Here is a 19,534-nt window from a genome sequence, read left to right as displayed (position 1 = left end):
CACCGTTAGGCCGTCTTCCGCTCACGCCTCAACATCGTGCAGCCCGCCTCCAGAGGTGTCGCGACAGGCGTAAATGGAGGGACGAATGGAGACGTGTCGTCTTCAGCGATGAGAGTCGCTTCTGCCTTGGTGCCAATGATGGTCGTATGCGTGTTTGGCGCCGTGCAGGTGAGCGCCACAATCAGGACTGCATACGACCGAGGCACACAGGGCCAACACCCGGCATCATGGTGTGGGGAGCGATCTCCTACACTGGCCGTAAACCACTGGTGATCGTCGAGGGGACACTGAATAGTGCACGGTACATCCAAACCGTCATCGAACCCATCGTTCTACCATGCCTAGACCGGCAAGGGAACTTGCTGTTCCAACAGGACAATGCACGTCCGCATGTATCCCGTGCCACCCAACGTGCTCTAGAAGGTGTAAGTCAACTACCCTGGCCAGCAAGATCTCCGGATCTGTCCCCCATTGAGCATGTTTGGGACTGGATGAAGCGTCGTCTCACGCGGTCTGCACGTCCAGCACGAACGCTGGTCCAACTGAGGCGCCAGGTGGAAATGGCATGGCAAGCCGTTCCACAGGACTACATCCAGCATCTCTACGATCGTCTCCATGGGAGAATAGCAGCCTGCATTGCTGCGAAAGGTGGATATACACTGTACTAGTGCCGACATTGTGCATGCTCTGTTGCCTGTGTCTATGTGCCTGTGGTTCTGTCAGTGTGATCATGTGATGTATCTGACCCCAGGAATGTGTCAATAAAGTTTCCCCTTCCTGGGACAATGAATTCACGGTGTTCTTATTTCAATTTCCAGGAGTGTATTACTTTCCTTCAACAACAAGCTGAGGTATTAGGCTTACTATTATTTGAATTAGGTCAACACTATACACCCAAACCTAGTAGACATTTCAATAATAAAAGCTACCTGTTCCAGAAATTGAATGAGAATGATTTCAATGAACATTTGCATTTTTGTTAGAAGATTTCAAGGTATGGATAAAGATACAACAATGAAGGAGCTAGTCCTTGGGGAAGAATGTAAGCTTTGCATTTTCTACTCTAGTTGTCCTTTTCAAGGATGAAGTCAGAACTGGCACTATTGGTTAAGGCAACCATACCATGTCCAAATTCAATAATTCTCAAATCTAAGCAATTATATTGTCGAGAAATGTTTGCATACATTATGATTCCACCAGTATCCAGCAAAACATGAGTAATTTAAAATAAAACCTAAGTTTACGAGAACTTCTCCCTTTCCAAGTAGTTCTGTAGTTCTATAATATTGCTGATCCACAATGAAGCCAAATGTATTCAAGCTAAAAGAACATAACAAAATATTCATCAATGATATCATTAGTGTTCTTACTCATAATGTCTAGAGTACATATATCTACTTTAGTGCACTTTCTACAGGTCACCACACAAATTACTTATAAAATTAATTTGTTACTATAATGCCTCCATCTCGTTTATCCCTGGGCACTGTATGCTCATTCATGTGTCACAATACTGTTACAGGAATTGCACATAATTTATATTAGATGCCAATGATGGTAAACCAATTGCTCAGTATGACTTCAACTAAATTTTGCTTACCAACACCATTTATTAACTTGAAGTTTTGGTGTACCAGACACTACAAAAAAAGCATGCATCCCGACCTTCCTGGTGAAATAGTTTATCTCAGTTCACAGCACAGGCAGAGCCCTACACTGTGTGATAGTTAAGTCTGAGGTTGGCCGAGACTTTTTTTTCTTTTTTTTTTTGGGCGCAAAACTGCTATGGTCATTAGCGCCCGGTCCGTGACTTAGGAAACAATAAAAACCGAAAATGAAATGGGAATGAAACTCAAAAAATTGGAGAAACTAAAAGCAGAAGGAAGGCTTAAAAATCCACTACAGAAAGGGGTTGGTGGTCCCCAAAAAAAGCTTCAAATGACTGACGTCATTTCACTGGCACTAATAAACTCGAGAACGTGATCGGCCGAGCGCGTATCATCTGTTAAAATTGACGATATATCAGGCAACAGCTGTAGACGGGCGCATAATGGAGTAAAATAGGGGCACTCAACTAAAAGGTGTCTTACCGTCCACAGCTGAGAGCAGTGGGGACAGAGTGGGGGAGGATTGCCGCTTAAAAGATGTTGATGGCTAAAAAGACAGTGCCCTATCCGGAGTCTAGTTAAAATTACCTCCTCCCGACGACGCGTTCGGGAGGAAGAGGTCCAAGCACAAGGAAGAGCTTTCACGCCCCGCAATTTATTATGGGGAAGTGTCGACCAATGTGCGTGCCATAAAAGAACAACTCGACGACATAAAACGCTCCGTAGATCGGCAAAGGGAATCGATTGAATAGCTGGCCGAAGAAGAGAGACTGCAGCCTTGGCCGCTATATCGGCCGCCTCATTTCCACAGATACCAACGTGTCCCGGGAGCCAGAGGAACGCCACCGAGACGCCCCCCAGGTGGCGCAAGCGCAGACAGTCCTGAATCCGGTGGACCAGAGGGTGGACAGGGTAAAGAGCTTGGAGACTGAGGAGAGAGATGAGAGAATCTGAGCAGATAACATACTGTATCCGCTGATGGCGGCGGATGTAGTGGACAGCCTGGAGAACAGCGTAAAGCTCCGCAGTATAAACCGAACACTGATCAGGAAGCCGAAACTGATTTGGGGTGTCGCCAACAATATAGGCACTCCCTACACCTAACGATGTTTTCGAGCCATCAGTGTAAATAAATGTGGCTTCCTTCATTTGTGCACATAGAGCAGCAAATGCCCGACGATAAACAAGTGAAAGGTTACCATCCTTGGGAAATTGACAAAGGTCACGGAGCAGGCAGATCCGGCGACGGAGCCAAGGCGGTGCTGTACCCCAAGTTGTCAAGGTTTTAGGAAAGCGAAAGGAAAGAGAATGGAGCAGTTGACGGAAGCGGACTCCCGGTGGTAGTAGGGAGGAGGGGCGGCCTGCATACCCTACATCAAAGGAGGCGTCGAAAAAAATGTCATGGGCTGGATTAGCAGGCATGGAAGACAGATGGTTAGCCTAACGACTCAGATGAACTGCTCACCGATTGGACAGCGGAGGTTCAGCAGTCTCAGCATAAAGGCTTTCCACAGGGCTGGTGTAAAAAGCTCCAGACACTAAACGTAATCCACGGTGGTGGATTGAGTCGAGACGACGAAGAATAGACGGCCGAGCAGAGGAGTAAACTATGCTTCCATAGTCCAATTTCGAGCGCACTAAGGTGCAATAGAGGCGGAGAAGGACCACTCGGTCCGCTCCCCAGGAGGTACCATTCAGGACACGGAGGGTGTTGAGGGATCGCAGACAGCGAGCCGAAAGATAGGAAATGTGGGAGGACCAGCACAGTTTTCTGTCAAACGTAAGACCCAAGAATTTAGCGACGTCCGAAAACGGAAGGTTGACAGGTCCTAGATGTAAGGAGGGTGGAAGGAACTCCATACGACGCCAAAAATTAGCACAAACGGTCTTACTGGGAGAAAAGCGGAAGCCTGTTTCGATGCTCCAAGAGTGGAGGCGATCGAGACAGCCTTGAAGATGTCGTTCCAGAAGGCTGGTCCGCTGAGAGCTGTAGTAGATCGCAAAATCATCCACAAAGAGGGAGCCTGAGACATCGGGAAGGAGACAGTCCATAATTGGATTTATGGCAATGGCAAACAGTACAACACTTAGCATGGAGCCCTGGGGTACCCCGTTTTCTTGGGAGAAAGTACGGGAGAGAGTAGTAATCACCCGCACTCTAAATGTGTGCTCTGCCATAAATTCGAGAAGAAATAGTGGCAGCCGACCTCAAAAGCCCCAAGAGAACAGTGTGCGGAGGATGCCTGTCCTCCAACAGGTATCGTATGCTCTCTCCAGATAAAAAAATATTGCTACTGTTTGGTGTTTCCGGAGAAAAGTGTTCATGATATAAGTGGAGAGAGAAACAAGATGGTCAACTGCAGAACGATGCTTTCGTAAACCGCATTGGGCAGGTGTTAAAAGACTGCGGGACTCCAGCCACCAAGCTAAACGGCAATTCACCATACGCTCCAAAACCTTACATACGCTACCCGTGAGAGAAATGGGGCGATAGCTAGAGGGGATATGTTTGTCCTTTCCAGGTTTCAGAACAGGAACAACGATAGCTTCCCGCCATCGTCTGGGAAAAGTACTGTCGGTCCAAATTCGATTATAAATGCGAAGGAGGTAACGCAGACTATGGGTTGATAAATGCAGCAACATTTGGATGTTGATACCATCCGGTCCTTGGGCGGACGAGCGAGAAGAAGAGAGTACATGTTGGAGTTCCCGCATGGAGAAAACAGTATTATAGCTTTCGCGATTTTGAGAGAAGAAAGCAAGAGGTTGCACTTCCGCTGCACGTTTCTTTGGGAGAAACGCTGGCAGGTAATTTGAAGAGCTCGAAATCTCAGCAAAGTGTTTACCCAAGGAGTTAGGAATTGCGACGGGGTCCACTAACGTATCACGCGCAACAGTGAGCCCAGAGACCGGGGAGAAACTAGGCGCGCCAGATAACCATGAAATTCGACTCCAAACTTCCGAGGAGGGAGTGAAGTTGTTAAATGAGCTAGTAAAGAATTTCCAGCTCGCCTTCTTGCTATCGCGGATGACGCGACGGCATCGCGCACGGAACTGCTTATAGCGGATACAGTTGACCAAAGTAGGATGGTGGTGGAAAACGCGAAGAGCATCACGTAGTGCATCACGGCATACCTCGTTCCACCAAGGAACTGGGGGGCGCCAGGGCAATTCGGAGGTGCGTGGTATTGAACGTTCCGCAGCTGTAAGAATAACGTCGGTAAGATGTGTGACCTCATCGTCGATGCTAGGAAAGTGACGGTCATCAAATGTCGCTAGAGACGAAAAAAGTGTCCAATCGGCTTGGGCAAACTTCCAGCGTCGCGGGCGCATATATGGCAGTTGAGGCTGCAGCCTAAGGACACATGGAAAGTGGTCACTCGAGTGTGTATCATCAAGGGTGAACCATTCGAAGCGCCGAGCTAGCGGAACAGTACTGACCGAAAGGTCCAAATGAGAGAAATTTGTCGTGGAGGCATACAAAAATGAAGGGACCCCAGTGTTGATGCAAACTAGATCCGCTTGGTGGAAGACGTATAGCAATAGTGAGCCACGTGGACAAGGATGTGAAGATCCCCAAAGCGGGTGGTGGGCATTGAAGTCCCCAACCATCAAATAGGGTTTTTTTTTTTCTTTTGTGGTTTTAGGGCGCAAAACTGCTATGGTCATTAGCGCCTGGTCCGTGACTGAGGAAATAATAAAAACTGAAAATGGAAAACACCAAAAATGGGAACGAAACTCAAATAATTGGAGACACTAAAAGCAGAAACAAGGCTTAAAAGTCCACTACAGAGAGGGGTTGATGGTCCCCGATAAAACTTCAAATGACTGACGTCATTTCACTGTCGCTAATAAACTGGAGAACGCGGTCGGCTGAGCGCGTGTCATCTGCTAAAATCGACGATAGATCAGGCGATAGCTGTAGACGGAAGCGTAACGGATTAAAATAGGGGCATTCAATTAAAAGGTGTCTTACCGTCCACAGCTGAGAGCAGTGGGGACAGAGTGGGGGAGGATCGCCGCTTAAAAGATGTTGATGGCTAAAAAGACAGTGCCCTATCCGGAGTCTAGCTAAAATTACCTCCTCCCGACGACGCGTTCGGGAGGAAGAGGTCCAAGCGCAAGGAAGGGCTTTCACTTCCCGCAATTTATTTCGGGGAAGTGTTGACCAATGCGCATGCCATAAATGAGCAACTTTGCGACATAAACCGCTCCGTAGATCGGTGAAGGGAAGCGACTGAATAGCTGGCCGAGGAAGAGAAACTGCAGCCTTGGCTGCTATATCAGCCGCCTCATTCCCCACAGATACCAGCGTGTCCCGGGAGCCAGAGGAACGCCACCGAGACGCCCCCCAGGTGGAGCAAGCGCAGACAGTCCTGAATCCGGTGGACCAGAGGGTGCACAGGGTAAAGAGCTTGGAGACTGAGGAGAGAGCTGAGAGAATCTGAGCAGATTACGTACTGTATCCGCTGATGGCGGCGGATGTAGTGGACAGCCTGGAGAACAGCGAAAAGCTCCGCAGTATAAACCGAACACTGGTCGGGAAGCCGAAAGTGATTTGGGGCGTCGCCAACAATATAGGCACTCCCTACACCCAACGATGTTTTCGAGCCGTCGGTGTAAATAAAGGTGGCGTCCGTCATTTGTGCACATAGAGCAGCAAATGCCCGACGATAAACAAGTGAAGATGTACCATCCTTGGGAAATTGACAAAGATCACGGAGCAGACAGATCCGGGGACGGAGCCAAGGCGGTGCTGTACCCCAAGTTGTCAAGAAGGTTTTAGGAAAGCGGAAGGAAAGAGAATGGAGCAGTTGACGGAAACGGACTCCCGGGGGTAGTAGGGAGGAGGAGCGGCCTGCATACCCTACATCAAAGGAGGCGTCGAAAAAAGGGTCATGGGCTAGATTAGCAGGCATGGAAGACAGATGGCTAGCATAACGGCTCAGAAGGACCGCTCGCCGATTGGACAGCGGAGGTTCAGCAGTCTCAGCATAAAGGCTTTCCACAGGGCTAGTGTAAAAAGCTCCAGACACTAAACGTAATCCACGGTGGTGGATAGAGTCGAGACGCCGAAGAATAGACGGCCGAGCAGAGGAGTAGACTATGCTTCCATAGTCCAATTTCGAGCGCACTAAGGCGCGATAGAGGCGGAGAAGGACCACTCGGTCCGCTCCCAGGAGGTACCATTCAGGACACGGAGGGTGTTGAGCGTTCGCAGACAGCGAGCCGAAAGATAGGAAACGTGGGAGGACCAGCACAGTTTTCTGTCAAACATAAGACCCAAGAATTTAGTGACGTCTGAAAACGGAAGGTTGACAGGACCTAGATGTAAGGAGGGCGGAAGAAACTCCTTACGTCGCCAAAAATTAATACAAACGGTCTTACTGGGAGAAAAACGGAAGCCGGTTTCGAGGCTCCAAGAGTGGAGGCGATCGAGACATCCTTGAAGACGTCGTTCAAGAAGGCTGGTCCGTTGAGAGCTGTAGTAGATCGCAAATTCGTCCACAAAGAGGGAGCCCGAGACATCAGGAAGGAGACAATCCATAATTGGATTTATAGCGATGGCAAACAGTACAACACTCAACACGGAGCCCTGGGGCACCCCGTTTTCTTGGGAGAAAGTGCGGGAGAGAGTAGTGTTCACCCGCACCCTAAATGTGCGCTCTGCCATAAATTCGCGAAGAAAAAGGGGCAGCCGGCCTCGAAAGCCCCAAGAGAACAGTGTGCGGAGGATGCCTGTCCTCCAACAGGTATCGTATGCTCTCTCCAGATCAAAAAATATTGCTACCGTTTGGCGTTTCCGGAGAAAATTGTTCATGATATAAGTGGAGAGAGCAATAAGATGGTCAACTGCAGAACAATGCTTTCGGAATCCGCATTGGGCAGGTGTTAAAAGACTGCGCGATTCCAGCCACCAAGCTAAACGGTAATTCACCATACGCTCCAAAATCTTACAGACACTACTCGTGAGAGAAATGGGGCGATAGCTAGAGGGGAGATGTTTGTCTTTTCCAGGTTTCGGAATGGGAACGACGATAGCTTCCCGCCATCGTCTGGGAAAAGTACTGTCGGTCCAAATTCGATTATAAAGGCGAAGGAGGTAACGCAGACTATGGGTTGATAAATGCAGCAACATTTGGACATGGATACCATCCGATCCTGGGGCGGAGGAGCGAGAAGAAGAGAGGGCATGTTGGAGTTCACGCATGGAGAAAACAGTATTGTAGCTTTCGTGATTTTGAGAGGAGAAAGCAAGCTGTCGCACTTCCACTGCACGTTTCTTCGGGAGAAACGCTGGCGGGTAATTTGAAGAGCTCGAAATCTCAGCAAAGTGCTGACCCAATGAGTTAGAAATTGCGACGGGGTCCACTAAGGTATCATGCGCGACAGTGAGCCCAGAGACCGGGGAGAAACTAGGTGCGCCTGAGAACCGTCTAAGCCGACTCCAAACTTCCGAGGAGGGAGTGAAGGTGTTAAAGGAGCTAATAAAGAATTTCCAGCTTGCCTTCTTGCTATCGCGGATGACGCGACGGCATCGCGCACGGAGATGCTTATAGCGGATACAGTTTGCCAAAGTAGGATGGTGACGGAAAATGCGAAGAGCACGTCGCCGCTCACGTATTGCGTCACGGCATGCCTCGTTCCACCAAGGAACTGGGGGGCGCCAGGGCAATTCGGAGGTGCGTGGTATTGAACGTTCCGCAGCTGTAAGGATAACGTCGGTAATATGTGTGACCTCATCGTCGACGCTGGGAAAGCGACGGTCATCGAATGTCGCTAGAGACGAAAAAAGTGTCCAATCGGCTTGGGCAAACTTCCAGCGTCGCGGGCGCATGTATGGCAGTTGAGGCTGCAGCCTAAGGACACATGGAAAGTGGTCACTCGAGTGTGTATCATCAAGGGCGAACCATTCGAAGCGCCGAGCTAGCGGAACAGTACCGATCGCAAGGTCCAAATGAGATAAATTTGTCGTGGAGGCAGACAAAAACGTGGGGACCCCAGTGTTGAGGCAAACTAGATCTGCTTGGTGGAAGACGTCTAGCAATAGGGAGCCACGTGGACAAGGATGTGGAGATCCCCAAAGCGGGTGGTGGGCATTGAAGTCCCCAACCAGCAAATAGGGGGGTGGAAGCTGACCAAGAAGATGAAGGAGATCAGCTTGTGCCATTGGTGTGGACGATGGAATGTATACAGTACAAAGAGAGAACGTGTATCCAGAAAGGGAAAGACGGACGGCGACAGCTTGGAAGGAACTGTTTAAGGGGATTGGATGATAATGGAGAGTATCATGAGTCCTCCATGGGCTGGAGTGCCTTCCACAGAGGGGAGGTCATATCGGACGGACTGAAAATGAGGGAAAACAAAGCGGTCATTAGGACGCAGCTTTGTTTCCTGAAGACAGAAGATGACCGGCGAGTAGGATCGTAAGAGGATCGACAATTCATCCCGATTGGCTCGAATGCCACGGATATTCCAGTGGATAATGGACATAGGGTGAACAGAAAATGGATGATTGTGACCAAGGGTGCTGTCAACTCAACGACTGCTCAGAGCTTGCGACCGACAGCAGGGAATGGCATTCAGCCGAAGGCAGAAGATCCTGATCCATAGGTTGGTCAGGAGCAGCTCCTGCCACCAGCGATCGGCCGGTTGACCGGCCACCAGCAGTGCGCCTCGGCGACACAGAAGACGGCCGAGGGCGATTTCCGCCAGGTGGTGCTGTAGATGGGACACGCCTTGGCGTAGAAGGAGATGAACTGGGCTTCTTATTAGCCTTCTTGGAAATATCATGTTTAGATGAAGGAGGAACCGATGGTTGTGAAGTTGGGGTACGTAAAAAATCTTCACGAGTATGCTTTTTTTTCGAAGTCTTGGTGTCTGACTTTTGGGCTCGAGATTTAGCAGAACCCGATGAAGGCTGAGCCATAGAGTGGGCAGGCGAAAGTGGTGAGGTTGAACGGGCGATCTTTGCGCTGGCCGATCTGACGACCGTGGTACTAAAGGTGAGGTCGCAAGTCTGCGTGGCCGCCTCCTTTGTTGGCCGAGGAGAAGCAAGGACAGTGCTGTATTTTCCTGTCTGAGGCACGGCGGGCTGTCGACTGGTGAATAATTTTCGAGCAGCAAAGGTAAACACCTTTTCCTTCACTCTGATTTCCTGGATGAGCTTTTCGTCTTTAAAAATGGGGCAATCTCAAGAGGAAGCAGCGTGGTCACCCGTACAGTTTATGCAGCGAGGGGACGGAGGTGGACAAGCACCCTCATGGGCATGCTTGCCACACGTAACACATTTGGCCGGATTGGAACAGGACTGGCTGGTGTGATTGAACCGCTGACACCGATAGCAACACGCAGGGTTTGGGACGTAACGGCGAACGGAAATTATCTCGTAGCCTGCTTTGATTTTCGATGGTAGTTGAACTTTGTCAAATGTCAAGAAGACAGTGCGCGTTGGAATGATGTTCGTGTCAACCCTTTTCATAACCCTATGAACAGCCGTTACACCCTGGTCAGACAGGTAGTGCTGAATTTCTTCGTCAGACAGTCCATCGAGGGAGCGTGTATAAACGACTCCACGCGAGGAATTTAAGGTATGGTGCGGTTCCACCCGGACAGGGAAAGTGTGTAGTAGTGAGGTACGCAGCAATTTTTGGGCCTGGAGGGCACTGACTGTTTGTAACAACAGGGTGCCATTCCGTAATCTGGAACAAGACTTTACTGGACCTGCAATTGCGTCGATACCTTTCTGAATAATGAAAGGGTTGACCGTGGAGAAGTCGTGACCTTCGTCAGACCGAGAACTGTGGCAGGAACTGTGGCAACGATGGAAGAACTGTCTGTGGCTGAGACTCAGTGAACTTACGCTTGTGAGCAGACATAGTGGAAGGTGAGGAAACCATTGCGGAAGAATCCCCCACAATTACTGGGGTCTCCGATGGCGCGCTACTCCCTTGTGGGGGCTCTCTCTGAGGGCACTCCCGCCTTGGGTGATTGTTCACACCTCAGGTCACACCTCCCGACAAACGGACGGAGGGACCAATCGGCACTTTCAGAAGGTATCAGCTCAGGTAATCACCCCTCCCTGGGCCTGGCCGTTACCAGGGGGTACGTACGTGTCCTACCTGTCTACCCGGGGCGGGGAATTACGCGTTACCCCATCACAGGCTACGCATAGAAATGGGTGGGTCGGCCTTCAGACACGCACAGGGAGGAAAAAAGAGAAAGGGAAAGGAAAGAAGAGGGGTCTCAAACGCCGCAGCGGAGAAAAGGGCAAGGAGAAGAGGTAAGGAAAAGAGAAGGACAGAAGAAGGACGAAGACTTGCAAGCGGAGAGAGCAAAGAATTTGTTACTGTTTCGAGCGTCCGTCTCCGGACGTAGGCTCAAACCATACTCCCAGCGGGGGAGAAAGGGAAGGAAAGAGCCAGAGGTGAGGGGGGAGAGGGGCGAAGATGGGGGATGGGGAAGGATGCGGAAAGGGAAGGGAAGGTATGCAGCCCGGAAAGGAAGGAAGGCCACATTAGCTCAAGGTCCCGTGCTCGCTACGTACGTATCCACAAAAGAGTTGTGGACCCCCTGGGGGGTTGGCTGAGATTGATGCAGTTTTTTCTTCTCACAATAAGAACTACTTAAAACAACAAGGCAGGAGCCTTTGTATGATTAAAACGTTTGCAAGATTATATCTAGATCTAAATTATAATAGGCCAATATGTGTACGTACTGACAGACTTTTCTCCATGAGCACAACCCCACAATCAACCACTTGTGGGTGGGATGGTAGATAGTCTTTGGTCTCATGCTGTTAGTAAGTGAGTTTGGTTAGGATGTGTGACAGAGAGAGAGAGAGAGAGAGAGAGAGAGAGAGAGAGAGAGAGAGAGAGAGAGAGAGAGAGTGAGCAAAATCCACAAAACATGGAGCAATGTATACTTTTAGGAAAAGCTATAAACTCTGCGACTGACAAGCCCTATTGTACAAGTGAAATTTGTTTATTCTTACATTCTTCCTACATAATACGATGCTTTTGCAGTTTCGACATTCAGACTTTAATAACAACATATAATAGCAAATGGATCAGTTTTTAATCTCTCGGCATGTTTTCATCAATTAAATTTTACTGGCAATCAACAGAGGCCAAGAAAAAATACCAGATAGAGTCAAGGATAAAAACTAACAAATGAATAACTGAACGGTACACTACAGTGATTTCAGATACATATTTCACTTATTCTTTCAAGTATAATCTTTTCATACTTTACTGCATTTTCGTCAATCACTTCATTTCTTCTTCTCTTGCATTATTCTTTGCAAGTATAAACCGTATCATACTCTTGTTAGTTACTGTGGATGAATTAATATTACTGCCGATGAAACTTCCTGGCAGATTAAAACTGTGTGCCCGACCGAGACTCGAACTCTGGAGTCTCGGTCGGGCACACAGTTTTAATCTGCCAGGAAGTTTCATATCAGCGCACTCTCCGCTGCGGAGTGAAAATCTCATTCTGGAATATTACTGCCATTCCTTTCTAGCATCATTTAAACACTACTTTGTTAAGACAATATTACTAAACAAACATCGGCCCCATGGTGCTACCCAGAGTTAAATACATCTGCATAATGTAATGTTAATGCCAGTATGGCTGGAACAGTGCGAGGCATGCTTAATTGAATATATTCACTAATACAGTAAAGTCAGAGTTCCAATTAGTACATTATAGCCATATATCTGCTAAGCACAATCACTTCCTTCCACACACAACAGTATGGGTGAAACTTGCATCATGAACGAAAAGATACAAATATTTTCACATATTCTGCAAAGTTGAGAAGTGATATATTATTTAGACTTATCTAACAGTAGGACCTACTTATTGTCCTATATTTCATGGATTTTTGCCCATCACACTCACCCACTGCCATGCACTCCAACCAAATTGCTAACAGGATAATTGCATTCATATTATTCTTAATAAGGTCTACATCCTTATACATCTCTTATCTCTAATGCTACTCAAGGCTTCTCATATGCCACATATTCTGACCCTGGCAAGGCTGGGTTTCTCAGCTAGTTAATCTTACAAAAGTGTTGCGATACAGACTACATAAATTGGCACTTCAACAGTTTTGGAGTTAGACTCCAATTCATTCTTGTACAGAAATTGTTAGCATTTTCAATATTTCAATTGTTGACTGCTATAGTACTGGTAAATATTTTTAAAATAATACAGATACACATGGTACATCAAGGTCAAAACATTAACCAAATATTATTGCAGAAGGAATGAAGGAATTTATCACAATTCTGTTTTGCCAAATCCATGAGTAATCTTGTCACAGCTACTTTAATTCCAAACAGAATACCAGCACACTATTTCAGAGCTACCCTTATTGTACAGAGTTTCAGAGAGAGTAAAAGGGAATAATTGACAAGAACAGGGGGAAGAAATACAGTACAAGAAGAACGGGTAGCTTTGAGGGATGAAGTAGTGAAGGCAGCAGAGGATCAAGTAGGTAAAAAAAAAGATGAGGGCTAGTAGAAGTCCTTGGGTAACAAAAGAAATATTGAATTTAATTGATGAAAGGAGAAAATATAAAAATTCAGTAAATGAAGCAGGCAAAAAGGAATACAAACGTCTCAAAAATGAAATCAACAGGAAGTGCAAAATGGCTAAGCAGGGATGGCTAGAGGACAAATGTAAGGATGTAAGAGGCTTATCTCACAAGGCTGAAGATAGATACTGCCTACAGGAAAATTAAAGAGACCTTTGGAGAAAAGAGAACCACTTGCATGAATATCAAGAGCTCAGATGGAAACCCAGTTCCAAGCAAAGAAGGGAAAGCAGAAAGGTGGAAGGAGTATATAGAGGGTCTATAGAAGGGTGATGTATTCGAGGACAATAGTATGGTAATGGAGAAGGATGTAGATGAAGATTAAATGGGAGATACGATACTGTGTGAAGAGTTTGATGGAGCACTGAAAGACCTGAGTCGAAACAAAGCCCGGGAGTAGACAACATTCCATTAGAACTACAGACAGCCTTGGGAGAGCCAGTCCTGACAAAACTCTACCACCTGGTGAGCAAGATGTACGAGACAGGCGAAATACCATCAGACTTAAAGAAGAATATAATAACCCCAATCCCAAAGAAAGCAGGTGTTGACAGATGTGAAAATTACCGAAATATTAGTTTAATAAGTCACAGCTGCAAAATACTAACACGAATTCTTTACAGACGAATGGAAAAACTGGTAGATGCCGAACTCGTGGAAGATCAGTTTGGATTCTGTAGAAATATTGGAACACATGAGGCAATACTAACCTTACAACTTATCTTAGAAGAGAGATTAAGAAAAGGCAAACCTACATTCCTAGCATTTGTAGACTTAGAGAAACCTTTTGAAAATGTTGACTGGAACACACTTTCAAATTCTGAAGGTGAGTAGAGAAGACATAAAATGTAGACTGGCAATGGCATGGAAAGCATTTCTGAAGAAGAGAAATTTGTTAACATCAAGTATAGATTTAAGGGCCAGGAAGTCATTTCTGAAAGTATTTGTATGGAGTGTAGCCATGTATGGAAGTGAAACATGGACGATAAATAGTTTGGAGAAGAAGAGAATAGAAGCTTTTAAAATGTGGTGCTACAGAAGAATGCTGAATATTAGATGGGTAGATCACATAACTAATGAGGAGGTATTGAATAGAATTGGGGAGAAGAGGAGTTTGTGGCACAACTTGACAAGAAGCAGGGATCGATTGGTAGGGCATGTTCTGAGGCATCAAGGGATCACCAATTTAGTATTGGAGGGCAGCGTGGAGGGTAAAAAATCGTAGAGGGAGACCAAGAGATGAATACACTAAGCAGATTCAGAAGGATGTAGGTTGCAGTAGGTACTGGGAGATGATGAAGCTTGCACGGGATAGAGTAGCATGGAGAGCTGCATCAAACCAGTCTCAGGACTGAAGACCACAACTACGATGACAACAACAACAACCCTTATTACCTTTTAAATATGTACAATTTAGATCCAAGGTTCCAGTCTTCAATCCTTCTCCTGAGTGAAGAAATTATACAATAAACCATACCTCTTACTTTATATTTGCTGAATGTAATACAATATTTTATGAGTGCATGTACTATTTACTTAGTAAAGTACGATAGTCACAAAAGAGAAACAAACCTGTAATTTTCTCCCGACTCTCTTTCATTTGTAGGGCGCACTCTCACAACTACTTTCACATTTGACTGGCGTTTAGCGTTCTCCTTTAACTTTCTTGCTGAACCCGGAGAATACTGCACAGACTTTCGCACATGAACTGACTTCCTCTTCACTTTACTCATAGGAGAAAAGGATCTTTCCAATGATCTTCGATTCAGCACCATCTTCACAGGAGGTGGTAACTGGAACAAAATTATGGAAACGCAAGTAGATTATCCAACAAACAACGTAACTGGCCACATTTATCCTAATATACTATTAACCACAGCAGTTTCCCAATTCCCTACAATGGGCGCATGCATTTCACCACTATCTTCCGACCGCTTTTTAAACACGGCGGCATTTCTGACTCCCTTTTGCAACTAACTACGTTATTATATGTCCACGGGAAACAACAACTTTCACTACTTAGGGGAAAAAAAGAAGTAGGCCTATTTCCCGTCCAAATAGACACTACTGTACTTATATGTAAGCGAAAACAGAGAAATTTTGATGCATTTGTGTCTACGATCTAAGAAATAGGAAGAGGTGCACTCTACAGCTCAACAATAAACATCAACTACATTAAATTTTCAATAGCGTAATGGAGCACAAACTAAACTTCAAAGGTTTGTTTACAAACAAATAAGACAAAAAATTCTCAATTTATGAAGCCCTTTGCTGATCAACCATATGCCGTCCGCTTTAATAAATGTGACACTGAAACAAAAAACTTTAACTCTTCTATCGCCACAGCAAAAACTGCGTAATAAGTAAACAGTCCGAAATTTAACTGAAACTTCAACCCCCTCCCATATGAACTATTCAATTCCAGCACTCCACAGCAGAAATATAACACGTACGTTCTTGTGAGAAACAGTTCTATATGAGTTATTATTCCAAGTTGAAAATCTTGTTGAAATCAGCCACCAAACTAATTACTTTAGCAGTCTCAAACATTGAAACCGCAACTTCCAGTTTGAATATAAGAGCCATACAAAGATTCTATAACGAGACACTACCAATCTTTGAACAACATAACATAACCACGACGAGCAGAAAATTTGCTTCCTTGACAACCTTTATCACATAGGTCTCATCAGTTATTAGATGATATTTGAATGGCATTTTTAAAATTTTGTTACCTTGACAATTTATTTAGGTAACGATCAAGATAATACATAGTAGAAAATTAAAATTTACGTAAGTACTGAGCAATAACAATAATGCACTTATGAGCTGATTACTTTAGACAAGTCTATATGACAAAAATAATATAATATTTGAGAACATATGAAATGATTTTACATTACAGAAATCCCCTTCAATTGTAGAGGAATTTATTTGTAGAGAAAAAACAGTGGTCCGTCAGAAATAGCTCCCGCTCATTTTTGAATAGGCTTAATTTCCTTACGAACTTGGCTGTTTGTTTTGTAGATGGCAGTAAATGTGTACCAATGCAGACGACTCTTTTTTAATAGCAGGAGTTATGGATAGGTAGATGTGAGTGTTGTTATAGTTACTGCCTAATGGTGCTATTACAACACATAAAGCTGTATTGCTGATAAACATTGTCTACGAAAGAATATTCTGGGATAGTGGGGATTTCTAGCACAGGGCACAACAGAATGATGCGACTTTGCCTACTTCACATTTGATTTGGACGGATGAATTTTGAGTTACGAATGTAATTTGAATAATGGATGTGTTCCCCAAGGACAAAAACGTGCACGATATGCCTGCAGTATTGCTTTTCCGTTACACCTTCTGTTCAGTACATGTAATGAATTGTATATACCGGATGTTCCCCGTAAGATATGTCAGGAGCATTTTCTCTAATGTTTCAGTAGATATTTGCAATTATATTCTTGCTATGGCAGCAGGAGTCAACCCTACACATATTGCTCATCACGTCTTTAGTGCGACGTCCAGTGTCGAGGAAAAGCGTTGGTTTGTTCCCGATTACAAAGAAAATTATTTAGGAAGCGGAATTTCACGTGCGCAGTCTAAAGAGCAGTGTCAAACTAGTTCAGTGCCATATTTGTTTTATAAATACCTATTAACAGGGACAGTAAAACACGAAGAGTAACTGGTACTGCGGCATTGACTGAGAAGCACTACTGCTTGGCGGTATCAGTCAGTATGGACTAGGACGGTGCTGTCGCTGCTGGAGTAGTACTCACTCTTCGTTTTTTGTACCTGTTAATAAATATCGATAAAACAAATATCGCACCAGACTAATCTGAGACCACTCTATCGAATGGGCACATAAAATTCCTCTTTAAAAAACAAGGGGGTAAAACCGACATTGAGGATCACATGAAAGTCGTGATGGGCTAAGACTCTTTCGGTACGTCGTATTAGACTAAAGCTTTGTCTGATAAGTCTGTCTCTGTTCTTACAATGTTTCCAGTGGTTGTGTCTTGTGGGAAATAACGTATTCTGTAATCCATTATTTCAAATACCCCACATTCCCTTTCTTTCTAATTTATTCAGTAGAGTAACATGATCTATGATGTAAATTGTTTTAGAAAGGTCAAAAACATATGCCACTAACAGTTTTCTCCCGATCTACAGATCTTAGGACAGGAAGTGATTACTTGTAGAGACCTGTGGTTGTGGGTCATTATTGACTGAAGACGTTCTGATAATTTGATGACCAGCTTTTATTCGTAAAATCTTGGCGCCTGTTATAAAAGAGCTTTTCAAAGATATTTTATAATCTGTGCCAAATGCCTCTAATTCTTAATGTTGTTTGTGGCCCCCTTATTGGGCAATGGTGTGACTCTAACAACCTTTACAGGGTATAGAAATCTACATATGGAAATGAGAGGTGAAATCAGTGGGATATGAAATTTTCTGAACATGGTTCTCTCGTTAACAATAGCGTCTCCTGATCATTATAGCGCACATTTTATGCCTACTAGTTTAAGGGGAGCATGTCTCTTGATAAAAGCATTTGTGTAATGATTTAGTACTATTTCCCTAGAGACTCTTGCTGGTGTACTTACGCAGGATTAAACTGAAACTGTTTTTCATGCACAGTATTTCATTTCTGCAGTTTGAGGGTTTCAGAAAAATCTGTTATATTCACTACATGTTATTTTTGTTTTTCTTATTCTAGAATACTTAATAACCTTTTAAATTTAACCTATTTGGTCCCAGAGTGGCGTACACACAACGCAAAGTTAAACTTCACAAAGTGCAGTCCAATTGAACTTATACAAAACTCAAAATGCATGTGTCAAAAGGGATTCAAAAGTTCTCTGTTAATGTTTTTTTTTTTATATTTGACAATTAGTCTAACACTTTGTGAAAAAAAATAAATTACTGAAATCTTCATGTTGTATGTACACAACAATGGAAAGAAATAGATTAAACACGAATTCTTCAGAATTACCATCAGGGGGTCTGTATTCGGTTGCAGTAACTAGGTGCATATCAGTAAGTTCCCTTCCAGTAGCTGTCATTTCAATTTTTTTTCCTTTCTCTGATAGATAAGGCTGGTTGGTTTCGTGGTAGAGGACGAAACAGCGAGATTATTAGTCCCATCGATTTAGGGAAGGATGGGGAAGGAAATCGCCTGCACCCCTTTCAAATAAAGATGTCTTTGACTTGCCCATTTTTTTAATACATACTTTTCAAATGTAGTTTTCCTTTTATGTTTACAATGAGATCTGTAGATCGACCTATGCTGGAGAACAACACGAACATTCACTGTATCTGCTGTTTTCCAAACCAGTGCTGTCATGTACATCAGAATCCGACATTAATTATTGTAATTTACTGGTTGGAGATTGAACTTTCTGGTGTATTAGTTTAAATGGGGGGGGGGGGAGATTGTTCTACTTTGTCACTGTTGGCACTACATTTACTTATTTCTAACGAACCATTTACCACAGGCAAGGCCTTATCCCTGTTTATCTTTTGAGCTTCTTCTTTGTTCTGTTTCGGACTAAACATCATTTAGATGACACTTTTTCCATCTGATTACAATATTTCACACTGCTTTTTTCACAGTAGCTGTCTCCATTTCTTCTGCAGATACTCTTGCTGCTATTGGTGTTGGTTCTGCTATTAGCCCTGATGCTGCCGATGCTGGATCTCCTGTTGTAGCAGATATTGGTTCTGCTGCTGCTACTCCTGATTCATTCATTCATTCATTCTCTATTGATCCATCGAATCATTTGTATACAGAGAGTACTACATGATATGGGACAATTCATTACAATAGTTAAACATTTAAAAATGCATAATTCCAAATTAAATACACCTAGACTTACACAAATGTATGATAGTTAAACATTGCAACATCTAGTGTTAGTATACTCACAAGTTGTTCAAAAATCAAGGTCAACTAGATCTAATTATAATTATAATTTCAGGAGGAGTTGCAAAAAGAGTCTTTTAATAATGTCGGTTTTAGTCTTCTTTTAAAATGTACTGGATTGTTGTTTTTTATGTTTGGTGGTAGATGATTATAAAGTGTAATCCCCATGCATTTTACCCTATCAGCAAATAATTTGGTGGAATGAGGAAATTGTGTCAGCAAGTATTTCCCTCTAGTGTCATGCTGGTGATAGTCCAGATTCTGCTTCACACTGCCAATATGCCGGTTGGTAAAACTTATTATCTCTGTATTGTACTGGCATGGTAGTGGAAGAATACCCACTTTTCTAAATAGCTGTTTACCCAATTATCTCTGCTTTTTAAATTACACTATCCTGACTCA

At 44.5% G+C, this 19,534-nt stretch overlaps 1 protein-coding gene across 1 annotated transcript in view; it reads right to left on the bottom strand.

Moving 5' to 3' along the window:
• The window catches only part of LOC126259998 (kinesin-like protein KIF18A), a 167,367-nt gene extending 151,571 nt beyond the window's left edge, over positions 1-15,796 (bottom strand). Inside the window, exons 1-2 of the mRNA XM_049957150.1 lie at positions 15,666-15,796; positions 14,785-15,005 (exon numbers count right to left, since the gene is read on the bottom strand). Coding sequence (XP_049813107.1) covers positions 14,785-14,987 — 203 coding nt within the window. The 5' untranslated portion in view covers positions 14,988-15,005; positions 15,666-15,796. The remainder of the gene's footprint in view (positions 1-14,784; positions 15,006-15,665) is intronic.
• Between the last annotated feature and the right edge of the window lie 3,738 nt (positions 15,797-19,534).

Source organism: Schistocerca nitens, chromosome 5 (assembly GCF_023898315.1).
Source record: "Schistocerca nitens isolate TAMUIC-IGC-003100 chromosome 5, iqSchNite1.1, whole genome shotgun sequence".
In the NCBI taxonomy this organism is placed as follows: domain Eukaryota; kingdom Metazoa; phylum Arthropoda; class Insecta; order Orthoptera; family Acrididae; genus Schistocerca; species Schistocerca nitens.
Note: the sequence above shows the minus strand (reverse complement) of the source record. Positions and strands in the feature narration are given on the sequence as shown.